Source organism: Porcisia hertigi, chromosome 28 (genome assembly GCF_017918235.1).
Source record: "Porcisia hertigi strain C119 chromosome 28, whole genome shotgun sequence".
In the NCBI taxonomy this organism is placed as follows: domain Eukaryota; phylum Euglenozoa; class Kinetoplastea; order Trypanosomatida; family Trypanosomatidae; genus Porcisia; species Porcisia hertigi.
Window position 1 is genome coordinate 290070 of NC_090587.1, and position 18492 is coordinate 308561.

The 18492-nt window shown below is 55.7% G+C and overlaps 3 protein-coding genes across 3 annotated transcripts; all 3 read right to left on the bottom strand.

Moving 5' to 3' along the window:
• Window positions 1-395: 395 nt before the first annotated feature.
• JKF63_03470 (uncharacterized protein) lies at window positions 396-4475 on the bottom strand (the record flags this gene model as incomplete). The annotated part of the gene is made up of 1 exon (XM_067899473.1): window positions 396-4475. The coding sequence occupies one exon, from the start codon at window positions 4473-4475 to the stop codon at window positions 396-398; it is 4080 nt and encodes a 1359-aa protein (XP_067755712.1).
• A 1364-nt stretch (window positions 4476-5839) lies between these two features.
• On the bottom strand, window positions 5840-6178 carry JKF63_03471 (uncharacterized protein; the record flags this gene model as incomplete). Its single annotated transcript, XM_067899474.1, has 1 exon — window positions 5840-6178. One exon carries the CDS (start codon window positions 6176-6178, stop codon window positions 5840-5842), a length of 339 nt encoding a protein of 112 aa, XP_067755713.1.
• Window positions 6179-7936: 1758 nt separating this feature from the next.
• JKF63_03472 (uncharacterized protein) lies at window positions 7937-9067 on the bottom strand (the record flags this gene model as incomplete). Its single annotated transcript, XM_067899475.1, has 1 exon — window positions 7937-9067. The coding sequence occupies one exon, from the start codon at window positions 9065-9067 to the stop codon at window positions 7937-7939; it is 1131 nt and encodes a 376-aa protein (XP_067755714.1).
• Window positions 9068-18492: the final 9425 nt, after the last annotated feature.

Genomic DNA, 18492 nt, shown 5'->3' on the forward strand with positions numbered 1-18492 from the left:
TGCGTCTTCACTTTCACCCACGATACTAGATACCTTTTACTTTACCAGCGACGCCCTGATTGAGCCCCTGTTGATGTGAGGCACGCTGAAAGAGAAAACCCGCGAATCGAAGTCTCACCCACTGAGCCCCCGCGAGGAGAAAGTGCGGTGGGAGGGTGAGAAGGAGGGAGGGAGGAGAAAAGACCTCATGTCCGTCACCTCATGTTTAAGAACGGAAAAGAACGGAGCCGAAATGCCGTCGCTCACCCACGGCCGCAGCACCAAGAAGGCACAATCACACATACACACACACACATATACATATATATATATATATGTATATGTTCGTAGACGTATAGATGTATACGTCAGCGATGACGGCCTCACAGTGCGCACGACTACTCCTCTCTCCCGTCTCACGCAAAGAGCTGATCAAATGTGCGCTCGTCAATCACCGAGAAGGAGCCCTCGCGATCCTTGTGGACATAGTAGAATCTCTCCAGTGACTGTCCTCCCAGTGCCCGCACAAACTGCTCGTCGTGCGTGATGACGACAAGTTGGAAGTGCTTCACTGCCCTCCGCACCTGTATGAGCGTGCGCAGCGCATCTGCCAGACTGCGCGCGTTGTCGTCGTCGAGATTTGTGGTCGGCTCATCAAGTGCAAGAATTCCACAGTCGCAGCAGAAGGCTTCACTCAGCGCAAGCCGAATAATGATGGATGCCAACACCTTCTGCCCAGCGCTGCAGCGACCACGCATGTCCATCTCATTGTTACCACGCTTCATGACAACGCGGTAGTTGTAGCTGCGCCGCGCAGCCGTAGTTGTAGTGCCCTCGGTCTCGGAACGAATCTCAACCGTGTCGATATCGCTGCCGCGGTATGTCTGGCGCCACAGCTCCGCGATAATTTGGTTGATTTGCGCAATTTTCTCCTGGTGATACGATTGCACTGCCTTTTCCAGGGCACCGTAGTACTTCTCGATGTCCTGGATCGATATCTCCGTCGTCTGCACTTTTAGAAAAGTGGACCGGTAGCGCTTCTCAATGTTGTGGTACTTGTCGCCGCGCAACTGCCGCTTCAGCTGATTCACATCAAGCAGCATCGCCTCCATGTTGCCGTCCTGTTGTGCACGTATCTTTTCTAGAGACGTCATCTTGGCAGTTATCATCTCGCGCAGTGTGGACAAACTGGCGAGCTTCGCCTCCTCCCCAAGTAGCTGCTCCACACCGTGGAGACGGCTGGACTTCAGGGAGGCAAGCGTGCGCTCCTTTTCTGCCAGGTCCGTCTCGTTTGCCACAATGGATGCGGCCTGTTGCAGGATTTCAATGTGCCGGTCTAGGTCAGCAGAGTGACGGTGTTGATCACTCAGGGTCCTCTCGGCCTCCTTGATGGCAGTGGCGAGCTCTTCTTCTTCTTTGGCAGCGGCTTTGTAGACGCTATCCGTTTCGCGTAGATGCCTCCGCAGCTCCTCTAGCCGCTTAGCGCAGCCATTCTGCACGTAGCTGAGGACAGGAGACAGAGAGAGCTGCAGTTGACGAGCCTGCTGTTCCGCCACATCTACGGCACGGCGTTTGGAAACCTCGACTTCTTGAAGCTCGTTGCGGAGCTGTAGGATGCGCTGCTTATAGGACTCTACGGTGACCTGGGCCTCTGCTGCTTGACACCTTAGCTCCTGCACTCGCCCGCAGTGCTCAGCGACTTCCTCCTGCTGTTCGCGAGCGGCGAGTTCGAGCTCCTCCAGCTTTTTCACCGTGGCCTCCGCCTGAAACAGGGCCGTTTTGCGCTCCTGGAGGTTTCGCTCTGCGGCATTCTCGTCCTGACCACGCTCCACCCGCTGGGCCTCAGTGAACTGCTTATTGAGATGGTGCAGCTTCTCCGTTGCAGCGGCGTAGGCCTCGGATAGCTCATCGAACGACCGCTGCTGCGACTCTGCCCTCGTAGTCGCGCCATCGAAGTCCCCCCGTTTTTGTTGCATTTCTCCTCGGTCTTCCGTATCGGCTGCTTGAGCATCTTTTTCCTTTCTCGCCAGAGTATCACTCAGCGTGGCTGTCTTTTCTGCCATCGCGCACACCATACACAGATGCTGGCACACGGTGCCCAGGTTATGTAGAGCCTGTTGGACAGCATCGCGCGCCTCGGACACCTCGCAGTGCTCTGCACGGTTCTTCTTCATTTTGTCTTGAAGAGCCTCTATGTCTGCCTCCAGAACAGGAATGCGGTGCTTATTCTGCCGCACCGTCGCCACGACACACTGTAACTTTTCAAGACTCTGATACGCGTTCTGGGTGGTGGTGACGGCCAGCTGCACAGCCATCAACGCCTCCGGACTGGTGCGCTGCTTTTCTGCGTTTCGTGTGAGAAAGATCTCAAGAGCGCCGGGGTCGTCAAAATGGCGTTCACAGACAGCACACATTTTCTTTTCTTCGGCAACCCTCAAGAAATCGCGGAAACATGTTGCGTGGGCCTCCATCGCGTGGCGGTTCTGCGCGGCCACCTCGGCGGCATCTTTGGCGTGCAGGAGCACTTCTTCGTAGGTGTCCACGTCAGGGACAAGATCGGCGCACTGCCTCGTACCAGCAGACACATTGCTACGACAGTGCTCCAACTCATTCGTGTAGTAGGACAGCCTTTGTTCCTGTATTGCATACGTCTTTTCTAGGTCTTGAAGTTGGGTCTGCAAAGCGCGGGATTCCTTCAGCTTCAGCTCTTGCGTCTGAGTGACTTGGGTGCGCAAATACGTTAGAGACTGCAGGGACGAGAACTCATTGTTCAGCCCCGGGGGGATTTCTACACCCACCCCTGGCAGGCACGGAAGTACATCTCGCTGCACCGCCGATGCTACAGACGCGCTGGACTCATCGATCTGTTGCCGCAACAGCAGCAAGTCCTGTTGCTTGCGCTCCAGTAGCTTCTGCCTCATCATCTCCTCACGCAGCTGGGCTACGGTATGGTGTTGAACCTCTAGTTCCGCGAGGATGCGTTGACTGCGCTCCTCCACGCTTCCCTTTTTCCGCAGCTCTTCAGCGGCAGCTGCGCGCTCTCGCAGCTCCTCGACTTCCAGTTGAATCTGATGGAGCTGGGTGCGGCACCCATCCCCGCCAAGGGCCAGGATAGCAGTGGCGTATTCCCGGATGCGGCGGCGTGAAGTTTCTAACGCGTGTTCGCGCATCTCAATCTCTTTGTTGCACCTGTCCAGTGTCCGCGCGTTGGCCTGCACAGCCTCCTCGGCTTCTCGAATTTCATGCCTAACGCCCTCGGTAGCACTGCAGAAACACTCACGTGCCGCCTCCACGACCACCTCGGCCTTTTGTAGCACATTCTGCAGAGTGCACTCATCAATGCTGTCATCGCTTAGGACGCAATCGTTCGACAGGTTTTGGATAAGGCCACGAAGCTGTGCTAGATTCCGTCGGTGCATCTCGGCGTCCCTCTCCAAAAGTTGCACATTCGACAGGCACTTGTACATCTCCTCCTCGTGAGTCCGTTTCCGCGCGGCGGCGGCCTCGCGGCGTTCGGTGTCCTGCGCCAACTTCTCTTCCAGCTGCTGCATTTTACTCACGAAGCTGTTCCGCGTCTCTAGTAGCTCCTCTAACGTCTGACTCGTGGGCGGCACCCCCATCCGTTGCATGGCTTCGCGGCGCTCCTCAAGGCGCCCGTTCGCGACAGCCACCTCACGCTGCAGTGCCTCGATCTGCTCCTCAAAGGTGCGCAGCTCCTCGCGTGCCTGGCGCAGGTCCCGCAGCTCTGGCTCGATGCCGGTGCTGCGGCTCTCAATGGCCTTGATGACACTTTCTTTCTGTGCAATCTGCTGCTCAAGCAGTCTTGCTTGCTCGCGGTGCTCTCGAAGCGCCATCAGACTCGCCTCATGTTCTTTAAGCTGGCGGCGGAACTCCTTACTATTGTCGCGCAGTCGATCCAGCGCGAGGACATACCGTGTGGCAGCGAAGATGTCGTCGAATATCCGTTTTACATCCTTTGGCGACCCCAGTGGCCAGTTACACTCCTCCTGGTGGCAAAAAATAACGTGCTCCAGTACTGCTGCTGACACGCCGAGCATCTCCGGAACGACACGGTCGACATCGCTGGCGCGGTACGTGCTCGAGATAACCTCGCCTGTTTTCGAGTCCTGGAATGCGACGGTGTTGTCGAGAGTTGCAAAAGTGACGCGGTGTGCATTGCGGGTGACCTGGAAGGAGCGGATGACCTGCATCAGCTTACCACCCTTTCCAGTAAAGATCAGCCTGATTTGTGCTTTGACCTCGGTCTCGCCGACCACCTTCGGGTCGTACACGAAGGAAACCTTATCAGTCCCACTTCCAGGTGGCATGGCTCCTGTGCACGCGTTCAGAAGTGCTTCGATTATCGTGGTTTTGCCGGCGCCATTTTTCCCCAGAATAACTGTCAATGGCTTTTGGAACTGTATAAACTGCTGATTCGCCGGGTTCGGATCGAAACTGCGCACCCCACAAAGCTGCAATTTCTCTATGCTCGTCATCACTCAAGTGTACCCGTGCTGAAGAGGGCAAATGAGTGTCGTCGATCGTATCGTTTCACAAGTGCCTTTTTGTTTTTCTCCACACACACACACAGGCAAAAAAAAAGGACGGAGATCTATTGCACAATTGTATGTACAGTATGTGTTTGGCTCTGGATTTACAAGAAATGTATGTCCCTCCCTCCCCCTCCCCCTGTGTGTGTGTGTGTGTGTGTGTGTGCGAGAGTGTGTATTGCAGAGATTGGGATCGAGACTGTGTTTCAGATGCACCTAAAAATACCCCTGCGCTTGTGTGTGCGTATGCTCGAAGTACTTCGCTCCTCTATTCGCTGTTGATCTCGGTGCAGCTGCTACACCTGTCCGCCGAAGACGAGGTGCCCACAAGGGGTACCAACTCTCCAATCTTTTGACCGAGGCGTGACGAGGGTGCGGATAGAAAAAAACGGATAAACACGATTGATGGGAAGAAAATAGCGGTGAGAGAAAGAGAGAGGAAGGGCTCCCCAAGAACATCTGTGAATGAAAATCAGCACAACCCGCCTGCGCGTTCGAGGTTCTGACTTCAACGGGAATCCATAAAACGCGATAGCCACTCTGACAGAGCCAGCCCCGTCCACAACGTCAAAAACACGCGCGCAAACTCTAGCAGCGATATCATCGACGGTACGAGCAAGACAACAGAATCATTGCGGGGTAGCGCACTGGTACCAAAATAAATTCGGCAAATAAGATTCCGCTGCCATTGCTGATTTCGTGCCCCCAATGCTAGATGATGGGGTGTGGGGGAAAGAAGAGGGAGATGTTTGATTTTCTTTTTTTTCTTTGAATACCGAGTCTGGTTGTCTACGTGTTCACTATTTTCCCTCCTCTTTCTTTTCCCATGGGTCGGAAGTGGAGGAGGAGGAGGATAGAAGGCGATGGGTGGGGTGGGGTGGGTCGAGGGGCAAGAGAAGGAGACGAAAGAAAGAGGAGAGAAAATCCGTCACACGTGAAACAAACAAGAAAAAATAAAAATAAAAAAAACTTTGTTTTCCACAAGTGGAAATAACACAGTCGAGAAAAACAACGGCAGTTGAGAAAAAAAAAGTACAAAAAGAAGGGGGGGAAAGCGCAGAACGCAATGGGGCGTAAGGTGGTGCAGAAGAGGTGAGTGACATGGAAAAAAACACCATTGTCAAACACATCACTAAATAGTAGAGTTCCTCATCATCCCCTTCTACAGCCAGCCCCCCCCCCTCCCCCCAAATCCCCGTTGCAATGAGACGCTCATTGGGCAAAAAACTACGTCTTCAGACAGGGGGGGTGGGGTGGGCGACTGCGCACATTTCATTCTTCTTTTTCTACGTCAACCTCAGTGAAACTTTTTACTTCTTCCCAGCCGGGCGGAACGGCACCTTCACCGTGTAGCGCGTCTTGCGCTCTACGACAGGGCGAGCACGCACAGTGCGGCTGTGGATGGCGCACGCGATGCAGAAGCGCTGCTTCATGTACAACTTCGGCATCGGGAACTTCGCCCCGTACACCGGGGACGCCTCCGCCACATCGCGAGCAGAGGCGGCATCCAGCATGCGGCGCACCACGAAGCGGCCGACAGCCTTGTCCTTTGGGGTCAGACGACCGCAGTTGAAGCAGTGCACCGGCTTGACACGACCGCGGCTGTGCGGGGGCTTCGAACGTCCGTGGTTGCGGCGCTTGGTGGTCATCTTCGCGTGGTGGAAAAAAAAAAGGAAGCTTGACGGAGAGAAAAGCGCGATGAAGTCTTTCTTGTCTGGCTATTCCTGTGCATTTGTGGGGACAAATATAGTTGAGTGAACGTTGGTGTTGGATCCCATGGAAGGGAAAAGAGGATATGGAAGTGACGTAAGGGTGGGTGCGGGAAGCCCGTGAAGCCCAGCAAAGAGGTAGGTGATGGGTATGTTAGCGGTGGTCAAGTAGAAGGGGAAGGAGTAGGGACGCTCCTGACATCGACAAACACACTGGAACGGTACTTCCCTGATGCGCCAGTCGGCAAAGAACGTGTGTGGAGAATTTTCACCGTAAAACACGTCGTGAACGCATTGGGTCAGGCGGGTCATTAAGAAGTAAGAGCAGAGCAACCAAAGTTCGAACACGGTAATGGTAGCAAGGCGAGCTGCACGCAGCTCTCGTCTGTCAACAGACACACACACACACACGCACGCACGCGCGCGCGCGCATATGTTTCAACCTCGATGTCCGTATCGCTCCGGGCGCTCTTTGTTGATGTCCCTTGACGCCCCCTTTGCCCTTTAGAAAAAAAAAACGTCGCCACACACACAAAAGAGAGCGAAAAGACGACAACAATGAATGAAGAAGAGATGAAGCAAAAAAAAAAACACATATTTAACTCTTTGCAAGGAATCTCCTCCACGGCGAGCCACGGTGACGAGGTCGCAGAAAAAAATTAAAGACGAACGCAACAAAGGCAGGAGGGGTAAACGTAAAAAAAGGGGACCTGAAGCGACAATAACGGGTGGGCTCATTGAAATTGGAGAGCAAGACCGCGCAGTTCTCAGCATCCACAGATAACGTTTGAGATTTCGGGCTTCGCCTAGCTGAACCCGCTTATCACTTCACGAGTATGCGCGTGTTTCCCCCTCTTTTCTTTTGTCTTCTTAGTTGATGAGTCGCCAGTTCTGCCTCTTGGGCGGAGCTCTTCAGCCACCGCCACCTTTCACTGCTCAGCTCCGGGAGATTCTGCGCGGTGGTGTTTCCTGTAGCAATTTCTACAGACACATGCGGCGACCACCAGCATGAAAATGTGTGTGTGTCTCTCTGCAACGTTGCTGACGTCACCCGTGATTGCGCCGGGCGACACTCCCGACGATCAGGTCAGCGGAGCAGTAGAATCGAAAAATACAAGACGTGGGAAGGCAGCAACACTACTTGACACACAGTTTAGCCCCAGGTAGCACAAAATGTTAGCCGGTGCACCCAACATATGAAGATGAGAATTCATCCAGTGGGAGAAAAAAAGGGGACCACGGATTGAATCGAAAACAGCTTGCATAATGAAAAAACAAAAAGGGGGGGGTACACCCCTGAGGGGGGGGGGAATCTAAAAGGGGAAAAAAAAACGGAGGTGTGTACAGACAAGGTGGGGCAAAAACAGCGAAAAAAAGCAGAAGAACGTCAACAGTCGACACGCGACAGTGAGCGAAAGGCGAATGTGCACGCATGCACATACACACACACGAAGACAGACCACCATTACCCCTCAGGGTCAAAACACGCGTCCACTCATCTGAACAACTCTGATTGCATCGCGGGACATCCGGCGATTTGAACGTATGAACGAAAAGCCCGTGTAGTAGAAGACGTGTCGCTACACCTGCCTGATACAATCACCTGCCATTTTTTTTTTCCAAGGCTTCTTATCCAAAGGGAATCCTGAGGTTGCATGCGTCGATGAAGTCCCTGCATCTTTTTAGTTTTATCCCTTCTCAATCTCGAGCGTCGCCAACCCCATCATCGTAGATGCCGAAGATAGCTTCGGCCTCAGCTAGACAAGGTGAGTCATAGACCTTAATGATGCGTTGCTCACCGCGGCCCTTGCGCAGGCTAAGCCGCGTCGTCGAGGCATGGGCCATGATGTGACCCCCAATTGGCTTCTTGGCGTCTGCCTGGAACATCTGAGCTGATCCATCCACGTTAGCCACTACTTGATTCGTGACAACGACTGCCACTCCGTACTCCTCAGCGAGATTGTGGAGCGAGCGCAAGAACTTGCCGAGGTGCATCTGCCGAGCCGCGAGCTCGTTGCGGCCGCTGTAGTCTGTACGGTACAGGGCAGTGGCCGAGTCCACAATGATGAGTGCAAAGCGGTTTTCAGCCATCATCGCGGATGCCTGGAGCAGAAGCTGCTGCTGGTGATCCGTGTTGAAGGCACGTGCACAAGCAACGTTCGCGAGTACATCATCCGGGTCCAACTTGTACCGCTCCGCCACTGCGACAAGACGCTCAGGGCGAAAAGTCCCCTCAGTGTCGATGTACAGCGCCATGCCCTCCGCGCCGCCCTGCGAAATCGGCAGCTGGCACGTCACGCACAGCGTGTGACAGAGCTGAGTCTTACCAGTACGAAACTCTCCGAAGAGCTCCGTGATACTCCCTGTTTCAACGCCGCCGCCAAGCAGCTTGTCCACCTCCCGGCTACCGGTGGTGACCATAATAATCTCCTTGCGCGCCTCGTGGTATGCAACCGCCGAAGTGAAACCCATTGGAACAAGTTTTGCACACTCTGCCATAATCTTCTCAGCCTTATTCTCGCTGATTCCCTTCACTGCCAATACTGCCTTTTTTGGGGCGTATGCCACCGACTCCACAGTGTAAAAGCCGTACTCCATGAGCTTCTTGATGTCCGAGCTGGCTACCCCGTAGTTCTCCAAAATTTGGATCACACGAAAACCGCTGGCGTTCGGCTCCGCCATCTCAGTGCTTTGCTGCTGCTGCTGCTCATGTGCCTGCTCTTCATTGTGGAGGTCACACTGCGGCTGACTTTCTTCCACCTCCACCTCCACGGCGGGCTGCGCTGATGGACGGCCGCGGCGTGTCTTGGCCTTGGAACGGGTTTGCATATTGAAGTGAAAGCCGGGGGAGGGGGGGAATACAGCGGTCAACTGTGCGGTGAGCTACAGAGAAACAGGGAGCCAAGTAAAATATGGCGGTGCAGATCTTGAACTAGAGGGAGGAGGAGGGGGGGGGGGGAGACGCACTACTCCGATGTGGTATCGGTGGTGGTCGTCGCGGAAATCGTAGTAGACAAAAAAGGGGGAAAATTCGGTGGAGAGATGTAGGGGCGGAGATCAGCCGCAGAGTGGAGGAGAACGAAAATATCCCCAGTATAAGATGGCAGTGTGCTCGTACCGACCAACACACTAATGTGGCACACTCAAGTTTTATCACTGCTTCTGTGGGCAGAGTTTTGAGAGTTGGGTTGTACACGAGTGAGTGAAACAAAAAAAAAGAGTAGCGCACCAGGCACTTGTATGAGCCTCAGCTTACGGCAGAGCGTCGGTTAGAAATTCTACACTAATCACACGCGAATCGATACGTGTTTTAGTCCGATAAAAAAAAAGAATACTCATGAAGCAGCAGGAGAGTGATGGAATAAAAAGGAGGGCGCTAAACTATCTGCTTATCCCTTTTTCTGCAACAGTGGCAAGAGCGATAGAGATATGGTGAGGGTGGTTGCTTCCGAAGATCATCCCCGCAGTGTAGCGTTTTTTTTTTGTAGAGGTATATCTATGAGTTGTATCAATGTAAGAGCGAAATAAGTGTGTGCGTGTGTATACGTACGCATATATGTACATGCATTTATGTATGCGTGTGTAATTGGGAGCTATTTTGTCAGCAACAGGAGTGACCTCTCACCGGCAACGTTACAAGTCTAGAATTCCTGAGACCAGAAGCGGAGGCAGATATACGGGTTGTAGAGAGACGTCTAGAGCAGCGGCGTTTGTGCGCATCCGCAGGGGTGACGCAGCTGGAAATTTCATTGCGCGACTCTTGTCATCACTACCCTCCTCCCCCCCCCCCCCCGTCTTCCTCGTGATATTATACTTCTAGAATAGTGGTGTGAAGTCTCTATATGAGGATGGAGTGGGAGGGAAGGTGGAAGGGGGGGGAGGGGGGAGGGGGGAAGGGTCGTCTGTGCGAGGCACATCTGCTAGATATTGTGAGTCTGTCTGCATGACGTTGGTTGTTCGTTGCTTCTTTTTTTTTCAGCAAAGGATGCTATGGTCACGATTTATATCGCTTTTTTTTCTTCTTCCTCAAGCCATCGTCAACAAAGTAACACAAAGGGCTTCAAGCCAGAAAGCAAAGTTGTGTCCTGAAGCAATTGACCGCCCCCTCCGGGAGAATCGAACAATAATACGTATAGTACAACACTTACGCCAAAATGGCTGTGGGGAGATGCACGTGGGGGGGGGGGGGGATGTGTGAGGCAGACGCATTTGCTGATCTCCGTTCCGGTTGCCGGTGTTGACATTTCGCCGCTTATATTTTTCTGTGTCCGTACGAAATCGCACACAGGTGAGGCGCGCGCTCTCTCCCCCCGCCCCCATCCCCAATGGCCGCCTATGAGATATGTGCAGCGTGGGTTGCCATGACTATATTTATCGCGCCCCGAGAAAGAAAAAGGGAGAATTCGTTACTAGACGGTATATGAATAGTAATTAATATATGTATATATGCAATCGAATATAACGGCGCTGCGACCAGGGGGATGACGTTTAGGGCATCAATATATACATATGCACACAACGTATCGCTATTATTACGGGGAAAAGTTGCAGTGAAGTCACTCATCACGCACGGCTTCTCAGAACGTCCTCATCATAATCAAAAAATACCACCACTCAAGAGAATCCTAGTCTATACCGACCCTGATTGAGCGAGTCACGGAGCCAGCCGCCAGAAAAGACCGCATGTGGTGGTCGCATCCTCGCCCAGAAAGCGCAGGATGGCGGCTAGACGTTCAAAAAGCAGAGAATCCCCCCTGATGGTCACTCTTTTTCACACCTAGCACACTTCTCAGTGGCACTAATCAAGCCCCTATTCATGAACAGTCTCCGAAGACACTTCCCTCCCTCCCTCCCTCCCCCCCCTCCCCTCCGCTTTGATCAAGCCTGTGTTGAAAACCTCGCAAGCTATATCCACACGACTTGAGACACACAAAACAAAACAGGAGTATACCCAAGGGCCGAAAACCGCCGTCGCACGGAATAAAACACGGGAAATAAAAACTACAGACCAACCAAAAAAAAAACGACATACACACTTTCAAAAAAAGAGAAAAGAGAGGTAGCCTCCTCCCAACCAAGACTTCTACCCGCGCCAAGTAAAACCACTGGACATTGATCAAGCGCGAGCAGACACGCACACACACCGCAACACCTCGTTTGCGTCAGGCAAAACCACCAATACATCCATTTCTCCTCGCATTTAGTTTTTTGCCCGCTGGAACCTAAACGTGTACAGCCACCACGCGGTGGACCCCCCCCCTTGTCCTCCTTTTCCTCCAATTCATTTGGGCACACAGGGCTCGCTCAGCACACCACACAAACTTTGGAATACAGAGTACTACTCCGTATAGTTGATCGAGACGTGGCAGAGGTGAAGTAGAGAGTCGAACGCGCGTCTCTCGGAAAAACGACCACATGTCAGTTCCAGGCATTCTTCACCACCTCTCCTCGGTAGAAGTACGCCTCGGGGCGGCAGCACACGGGGCTTCACGCACTGCAACACGCATGGCACCACTCCGTCGCTGAAGTGGGCATTTTTAATGTCCCGCGGCAACGATGCAAAAAATCTCGGCAAACACCCCTTAGGGAATCGTTCGCGCATGCAGGCCACACACACACGATAATCCGGTATCGCCGACTGTGCCTGCAGTAGCCGCATCTATCAGCCTGCAAGACCACGTGCCACCACGGCAGTGTGGCTTGGCGCTCAGTGACGCGGGTGGGTCGCTGCCTAGGCACGCCGCATCCCCTCGAGTCCGCGCCAGGGGTGGAGGAGACCGAGTGGAGCCTGCATCGCCCCACACGCATCCGCGGCGAGTCCCTCAGTGCCTCCAGCAAGGCAGTGGCGTGCACAAGCGTGTCCAAGCGCACAGGATACCCAACTCTCCTTCTGCGCAGAGGAGAAAGAGTCGAGGAAGCTAGAGAGGAAGGCACGAGAGAGAGAGCCGCTCCACTCGCGACGACACAGCACCCATCGTACTTCATGTACGACAATCACACAAACAACTCGTCAAGAAACCATAGTGATAAAATGAACAGGCGATCTCAGAGACACGCGGGGGTAATGAAAAGACGGTCAACTGCACACCGCAATGGCGGCACGGGGAATAGGAACAAAGAGAGGGGAAATGGGAGGGAGAGAGGGGATAGGGATAAAGGGGCAGCTGGAAAAGGGGGGAAGGTAAAAGAGAAAAAAGGAGGAGGAGGAAATAGGGAGGGACACAGAGAGAGGCAGGAGAGAGGGGGGGGCCATTGCAGCGCAGGTCGCGCACACGCACACCCACTGAAGAGCACACGCACACAGCGAGTAGCACGCCGTCAGCGACGACCCCCCACCACCACCACCACCCGCTCCCACGGCGCCACAGCCCTGTCAACAACGAAACTGTCAAAGAAAGAAAGGGGGGAAGGGGGAGGGGTGTGTCAGTTATAAAAGAGTACACTCTTCATTATTAGTCGATGCACTGCCACGCCCACGCGTCTCCGCGGGGCGGCACAACATCTCGTCGTGCACACGTCCTCCACGTACGCGGGAGGGTTCGCCTGGAGCGGTGCGCGACACCGGAAACAATCAAGCCGTCAGCAGCACCGCAAGCAGCACCGCCACCGGCACTAGTGCCATCGCGAAAGCCCGCACACGGCCAACACTGTGGTCAGCCAGGAGCGCAGCGTACTTGCCGTACAGCGCCGCGTCCACCTTTACAGCACACACGGAGTCGTAAGAGGGGCACGTCAGCGTACCCTCCGTGAACAACGAGCTCATCGACGCGAGCTCGAGTCGCACTCCAGGACGACAGAATGTGAAGCTAGACGCCCCAGCCACCTTGACACCGTAAAACGGGTTGTCACACAGCACATCGGCACAAATCCCGTACTGCCTATCCTGCTTCCAGCGCATGACAAACCCCCTAGGAGTGTCAAAGCACCGTGAATTCAAACCGTACACTCCACCTTCCAGCCATCCCGTCTCCACTGAGCATTTCGTGTCATCGTACTCCTCGATGTACGGGCAGAAGTCCATCTGAGCGTTGGTGCCCCCCAACTCTGAACCGTTAAAGTACTGGAAAAACGGTGGCACACTCGGCGGGGTGGAGGTGATAGAACACGTTCCCATGCCTCTGCGCTCAGACGTACAAACCACATGGGATTTGAGAGAATCGCAGAAGAGGCGGGGAAACCTGGACACACCACTCTCAACGCAGTGGCTCGTGGCAAGTCTACAGCCCGCATAACGTCCGTAGATCATCCGCTCCGCGTTGCTGTAGTTTCCACGGTAGTAGCCCAGATCCTCCATGGCCGCAATCGTGATCGCAGAGTAAATGCCAGCGCTCTGGACACTCGCCATTAGCTCATCCTTGGCGTTGCGGCGCTTCCAGTGCGAGAGACTTGTACCCTCTCCTCTCTCGTCCTCCAGTTCCATGAAGGCACTCGTGTTACACCCGTACTGCGCACGCACCTTGGCCACCACATTCTCCGAGGTGATCACGGGTGACGCACCCTTCCCTCGCAGGCTCACCATCGAGAACATCTTGTGCGCTTTGAATCTATGAACATTGAAGCCCAGCGCGTGCAACATCTCGTGTGCGATGTCGCGCACGAGTTGGGGGTCAGCTGAGATGTACTTGGGAGAGACATTCAACATACCCACAGACGGGCGGCCGTTGACAAAGCTCTGGCACGTCAGCGCCCAGGGCACAGTATCACCGGACGTAGGGCCCGCTGCGATATACAAAACAAAGTCGGCGTCAGGCACACCCGTCGTCATGTGCGACGCAGGAGTACTGAACTCCCCGCAGATCCGCTCCCTCTTCAGCCATGTCGTAAGAAGAATTCTACTACCCTCCCGCTGCACACTCAACCGCTCGCGGTGCAGCTGCACGGCAGACGGGATCAGCAGCTCCAACAGCGTCTGCTTCTTCGCCTTCGTAAGGATGTTCTCTGCAGTGCACGTCACAGTCCCACCAACATAGTCCGGCCGCGTCTGCCCCGCGGCAGTGCAGTGCCGGCTGCTGTTGGTGATGTCATCCGTGAACACAGCAATGCGGATCGGCCGCCACGGCCTCGCTGCAGCAGACACAACAGCCCGCTCACCTGCAGGCACCTCCGCGTCGCCCACCAGGCTCACGCCAGTGCCCATAACACGCGCCTGCATCTCGTCGAACCCGCAGCGACGTCGATCGGCGACGACAGGCAGCTGAGCTGAGCCAGCGCCACCAGCGCCTGCCCCAGCACACAGCAGCACCACAGCAGCTGCCACCAGCCCCGCCCTCACCGCCGCGCAGCGTACAGACACGCGCATCGACGACACAGTCCCCGCCGACACAACTACTGCGACTGGAGAAAAAAACAGAGATCCAGGCAGGAGAGAGGACACCCCCCGCTGCCCGCGGTCGTCGCGAGTCCGGCACACAAATAAAGAGAGAGAGGGAAGACTCACCCCGGCAACGGCACGCACGCAGGGAGGCCGGAGCAGCAGCGGAGAGCACCAATAGAGGCGAGAACCAAAGAGCAGAAGGTGGTCGCAGCAGCGGGGGGGGGGAGAAAAGACGCTTTGAGGCGCACTAACAACGGCGTGAGAAGAACGCGTCCACGGCAATCACAGACGTCCGTGTCGGGCACACAATCGGGTGTCAACGCGTCGGTCAACGCGTAGGGAGGACACAGTTGGCGTCTGGGCTGATCGGCCGCAGATGATTCCACCGCTCGTAGCTCGTGTATATGTATGTGTGTGCGTGTGTGCGTGTTGCACAGATGTCGACGGGCAACGGTTACAAAGTAATGGCGCAGTGGCGCGCAGTCAGACAGCGTGAGTCCGCAGGCGGCAGAGGGAAGAGGGACAAGTCACGGAGGGAGAAGATATGCGGAAGTACAGCGCGCAACGCAATCAGCGGCCAGTAGGGGGAGAGACGGGCGGGGTCCAGCTACACAGCGCCTCCACACAGCGCCTGCACCAGGTGCGGCGAGAGCAATAAGCAACGGAAGCGGCATCGCAGGCGCGGCGCCACACATGCCCCGACAGGTACGACATGCCCATCGCGCACGCGCAGCGCATCACGCAGGACCCGCCACACGCAGCACAACCGCTGCTGCAGCACACCACATGGGACAGGTGGTGCGAGCGTGTTACAACATGCACAGGCATGGGAAAAAAAACCGCAGTTAGCGCTCAGCTGCGTTGAGAAGAAACAGACAGCCACAATGCAGTGATCGGGCGCAAGGGGGAAGAAGAGGGGAGGAAGAAGTGGACATGGGGGGAAAGAGGGAGGGGAAAGAGGGGGTGGGAGTACTTCTGAGGCGGGAGAACAGAAAATGTGCGGCAATGCGAGAACACCTAAAACAAAAGGGATAATGGGGGAGAAAAAAAAAACAATCAGCACACACATCAAATCTGCGACACACACACACTCAGACATAGACAGCCATGCGGGGGTGCACTCGCACGCGTCACCTCATACTTACACTCACCATTGGTCGGGTTCTCCAGGGCAGCTCTCGACGACATGCATACCTTCCATACACACGCAACCCACAGGCGTCGCCGACGGCAGTGTGGCCTGGCGCTCAGTGGCGCGGGTGGGTCGCTGCGTAGGCACGCCGCATCCCCTCGAGTCCGCGCCACGGGTGGAGGAGACCGAGTGGAGCCTGCATCGCCCCACACGCATCCGCGGCGAGTCCCTCAGTGCCTCCAGCAAGGCAGTGGCGTGCACAAGCATGTCCAAGCGCACAGGATACCCAACTCTCCTTCTGCGCAGAGGAGAAAGAGTCGAGGAAGCTAGAGAGGACGGCACGAGAGAGAAGCGCTCAACTCGCGACGACACACCACCCATCGTACTTCATGTACGACAATCACACAAACAACTCGTCAAGAAACCATAGTGATAAAATGAACAGGCGAAGTCAGGGACACGCGGGGGTAATGAAAAGACGGTCAACTGCACACCGCAATGGCGGCACGGGGAATAGGAACAAAGAGAGGGGAAATGGGAGGGAGAGGGGGGACAGGGATAAAGGGGCAGCTGAAAAAGGGGGAATAGTAAAAAAGAAAAAAGGAGGAGGAGAGAATAGGGAGGGACACAGAGAGAGAGGCAGCAGAGAGGGGGGGGCCATTGCAGCGCAGGTCGCGCACACGCACACCCACTGAAGAACACACGCACACAGCGAGTAGCACGCCGTCAGCGGCGACCCACCCCCCACCACCCCCGCTCCCACAGCGCCACAGCGCTGTCAACAACGGAACAGTCAAAGAAAGAAAGGGGGGAAGGGGGAGGGGTGTGTCAGTTATAAAAGAGTACACTCTTCATTATTAGTCGATGCACTGCCACGCCCACGCGTCTCCGCGGGGCGGCACAACATCTCGTCGTGCACACGTCCTCCACGTACGCGGGAGGGTTCGCCTGGAGCGGTGCGCGACACCGGAAACAATCAAGCCGTCAGCAGCACTGCCAGCAGAACCGCCACCGGCACTAGTGCCATCGCGAAAGCCCGCACACGGCCAACGCTGTGGTCGGCCAGGAGCGCAGCGTACTTGCCGTACAGCGCCGCGTCCACCTTTACAGCACAAACGGAATCGTAAGAGGGGCACGTCAGCGTACCCTCCGTGAACAACGAGCTCATCGACGCGAGCTCGAGTCGCACTCCAGGCGGGCACAACGAGAAGCGGGATGCCCCAGCCACCTTGACACTGTAGAACGATACGTCGCACAGCACATCCGCACAGATTCCATATTGCCGCTGGTGTTTGCCCTTCACAGAGAAACCGCCTGACGTGTCTAAACACTGCGACGCGACACCGTACACGCTACCTGCGAGTTGATGTCCGTTCACTGAGCATTTCGTGTTATTGTACTCCTCGATGTACGGGCAGTAGTCCATGTCAGAATGCATCCCCCCCGTATTCGCATGCTTGAAGTATTGGTTTAACAGGGGCAACGACGACGGGTGGGACAAGAGAGCGCACCTTCCCGAGCCTTTGCGATCAGACGTACACATCAGAGGAGTTTGAACAAAATCACAAAACATCTCAGGGAACTGCGACACGCCATCGATCACACATTTGGTCGTGGCCAGGGTGCAACCGGCGTTCTGCCCGTACGCCATCGGCTCCGCGTTGCTGTAGTTGCCACGGTAGTAGCCCAGATCCTCCATGGCCGCAATCGTGATCGCAGAGTAAATGCCAGCGCTCCTGAAACCTGCCATTAGCTCATCCTTGGCGTTGCGGCGCTTCCAGTGGGAAAAGGCGATGCCCTTATCCCCTTCCAGCTCCATGAATGCACTCGTGCTGCACCCGTACTGCGCACGCACCTTGGCCACCACATTCTCCGAGGTGATCACGGGTGACTCGCCCTTCCCTCGAAGACTCACCATCGAGAACATCGTGTGCGCTTTGAATTTATGAACATTGAAGCCCAGCGCGTGCAACATCTCGTGTGCGAGTATACGCACAGTCACTGGTTCAGCAGAGATGTACTTGGGCGACACATTCACCACACCCACAGACGCGCGGCCGTTGACAAAGCTCTGGCAATTCGCTGCCCACGCAGCAACGAATCGCGAAGTGTGACCAGCTGCGATATACAAAACAAAGTCGGCGTCAGGCACACCCGTCGTCATGTGCGACGCAGGAGTACTGAACTCCCCGCAGATCCGCTCCCTCTTCAGCCATGTCGTAAGAAGAATTCTACTACCCTCCCGCTGCACACTCAACCGCTCGCGGTGCAGCTGCACGGCAGACGGGATCAGCAGCTCCAACAGCGTCTGCTTCTTTGCCTTCGTAAGGACGTCCTCTGCAGTGCACGTCACAGTCCCACCAACATAGTCCGGCCGCGGCTGCCCCGCGGCAGTGCAGTGCCGGCTGCTGTTGGTGATGTCATCCGTGAACACAGCAATGCGGATCGGCAGCCACGGCCTCGCTGCAGCAGACACAACAGCCCGCTCACCTGCATGCACCTCCGCGTCGCCCACCAGGCTCACGCCAGTGCCCATAACGCGCGCCTGCATCTCGTCGAACCCGCAGCGACGTCGATCGGCGACGACAGGCAGCTGAGCTGAGCCAGCGCCACCAGCGCCTGCCCCAGCACACAGCAGCACCACAGCAGCTGCCACCAGCCCCGCCCTCACCGCCGCGCAGCGTACAGACCCGCGCATCGACGACACAGTCCCCGCCGACACAACTACCGCGACTGGAGAAAAAAACAGAGATCCAGGCAGGAGAGAGGACACCCCCCTCTGCCCGCGGTCGTCGCGAGTCCGGCACA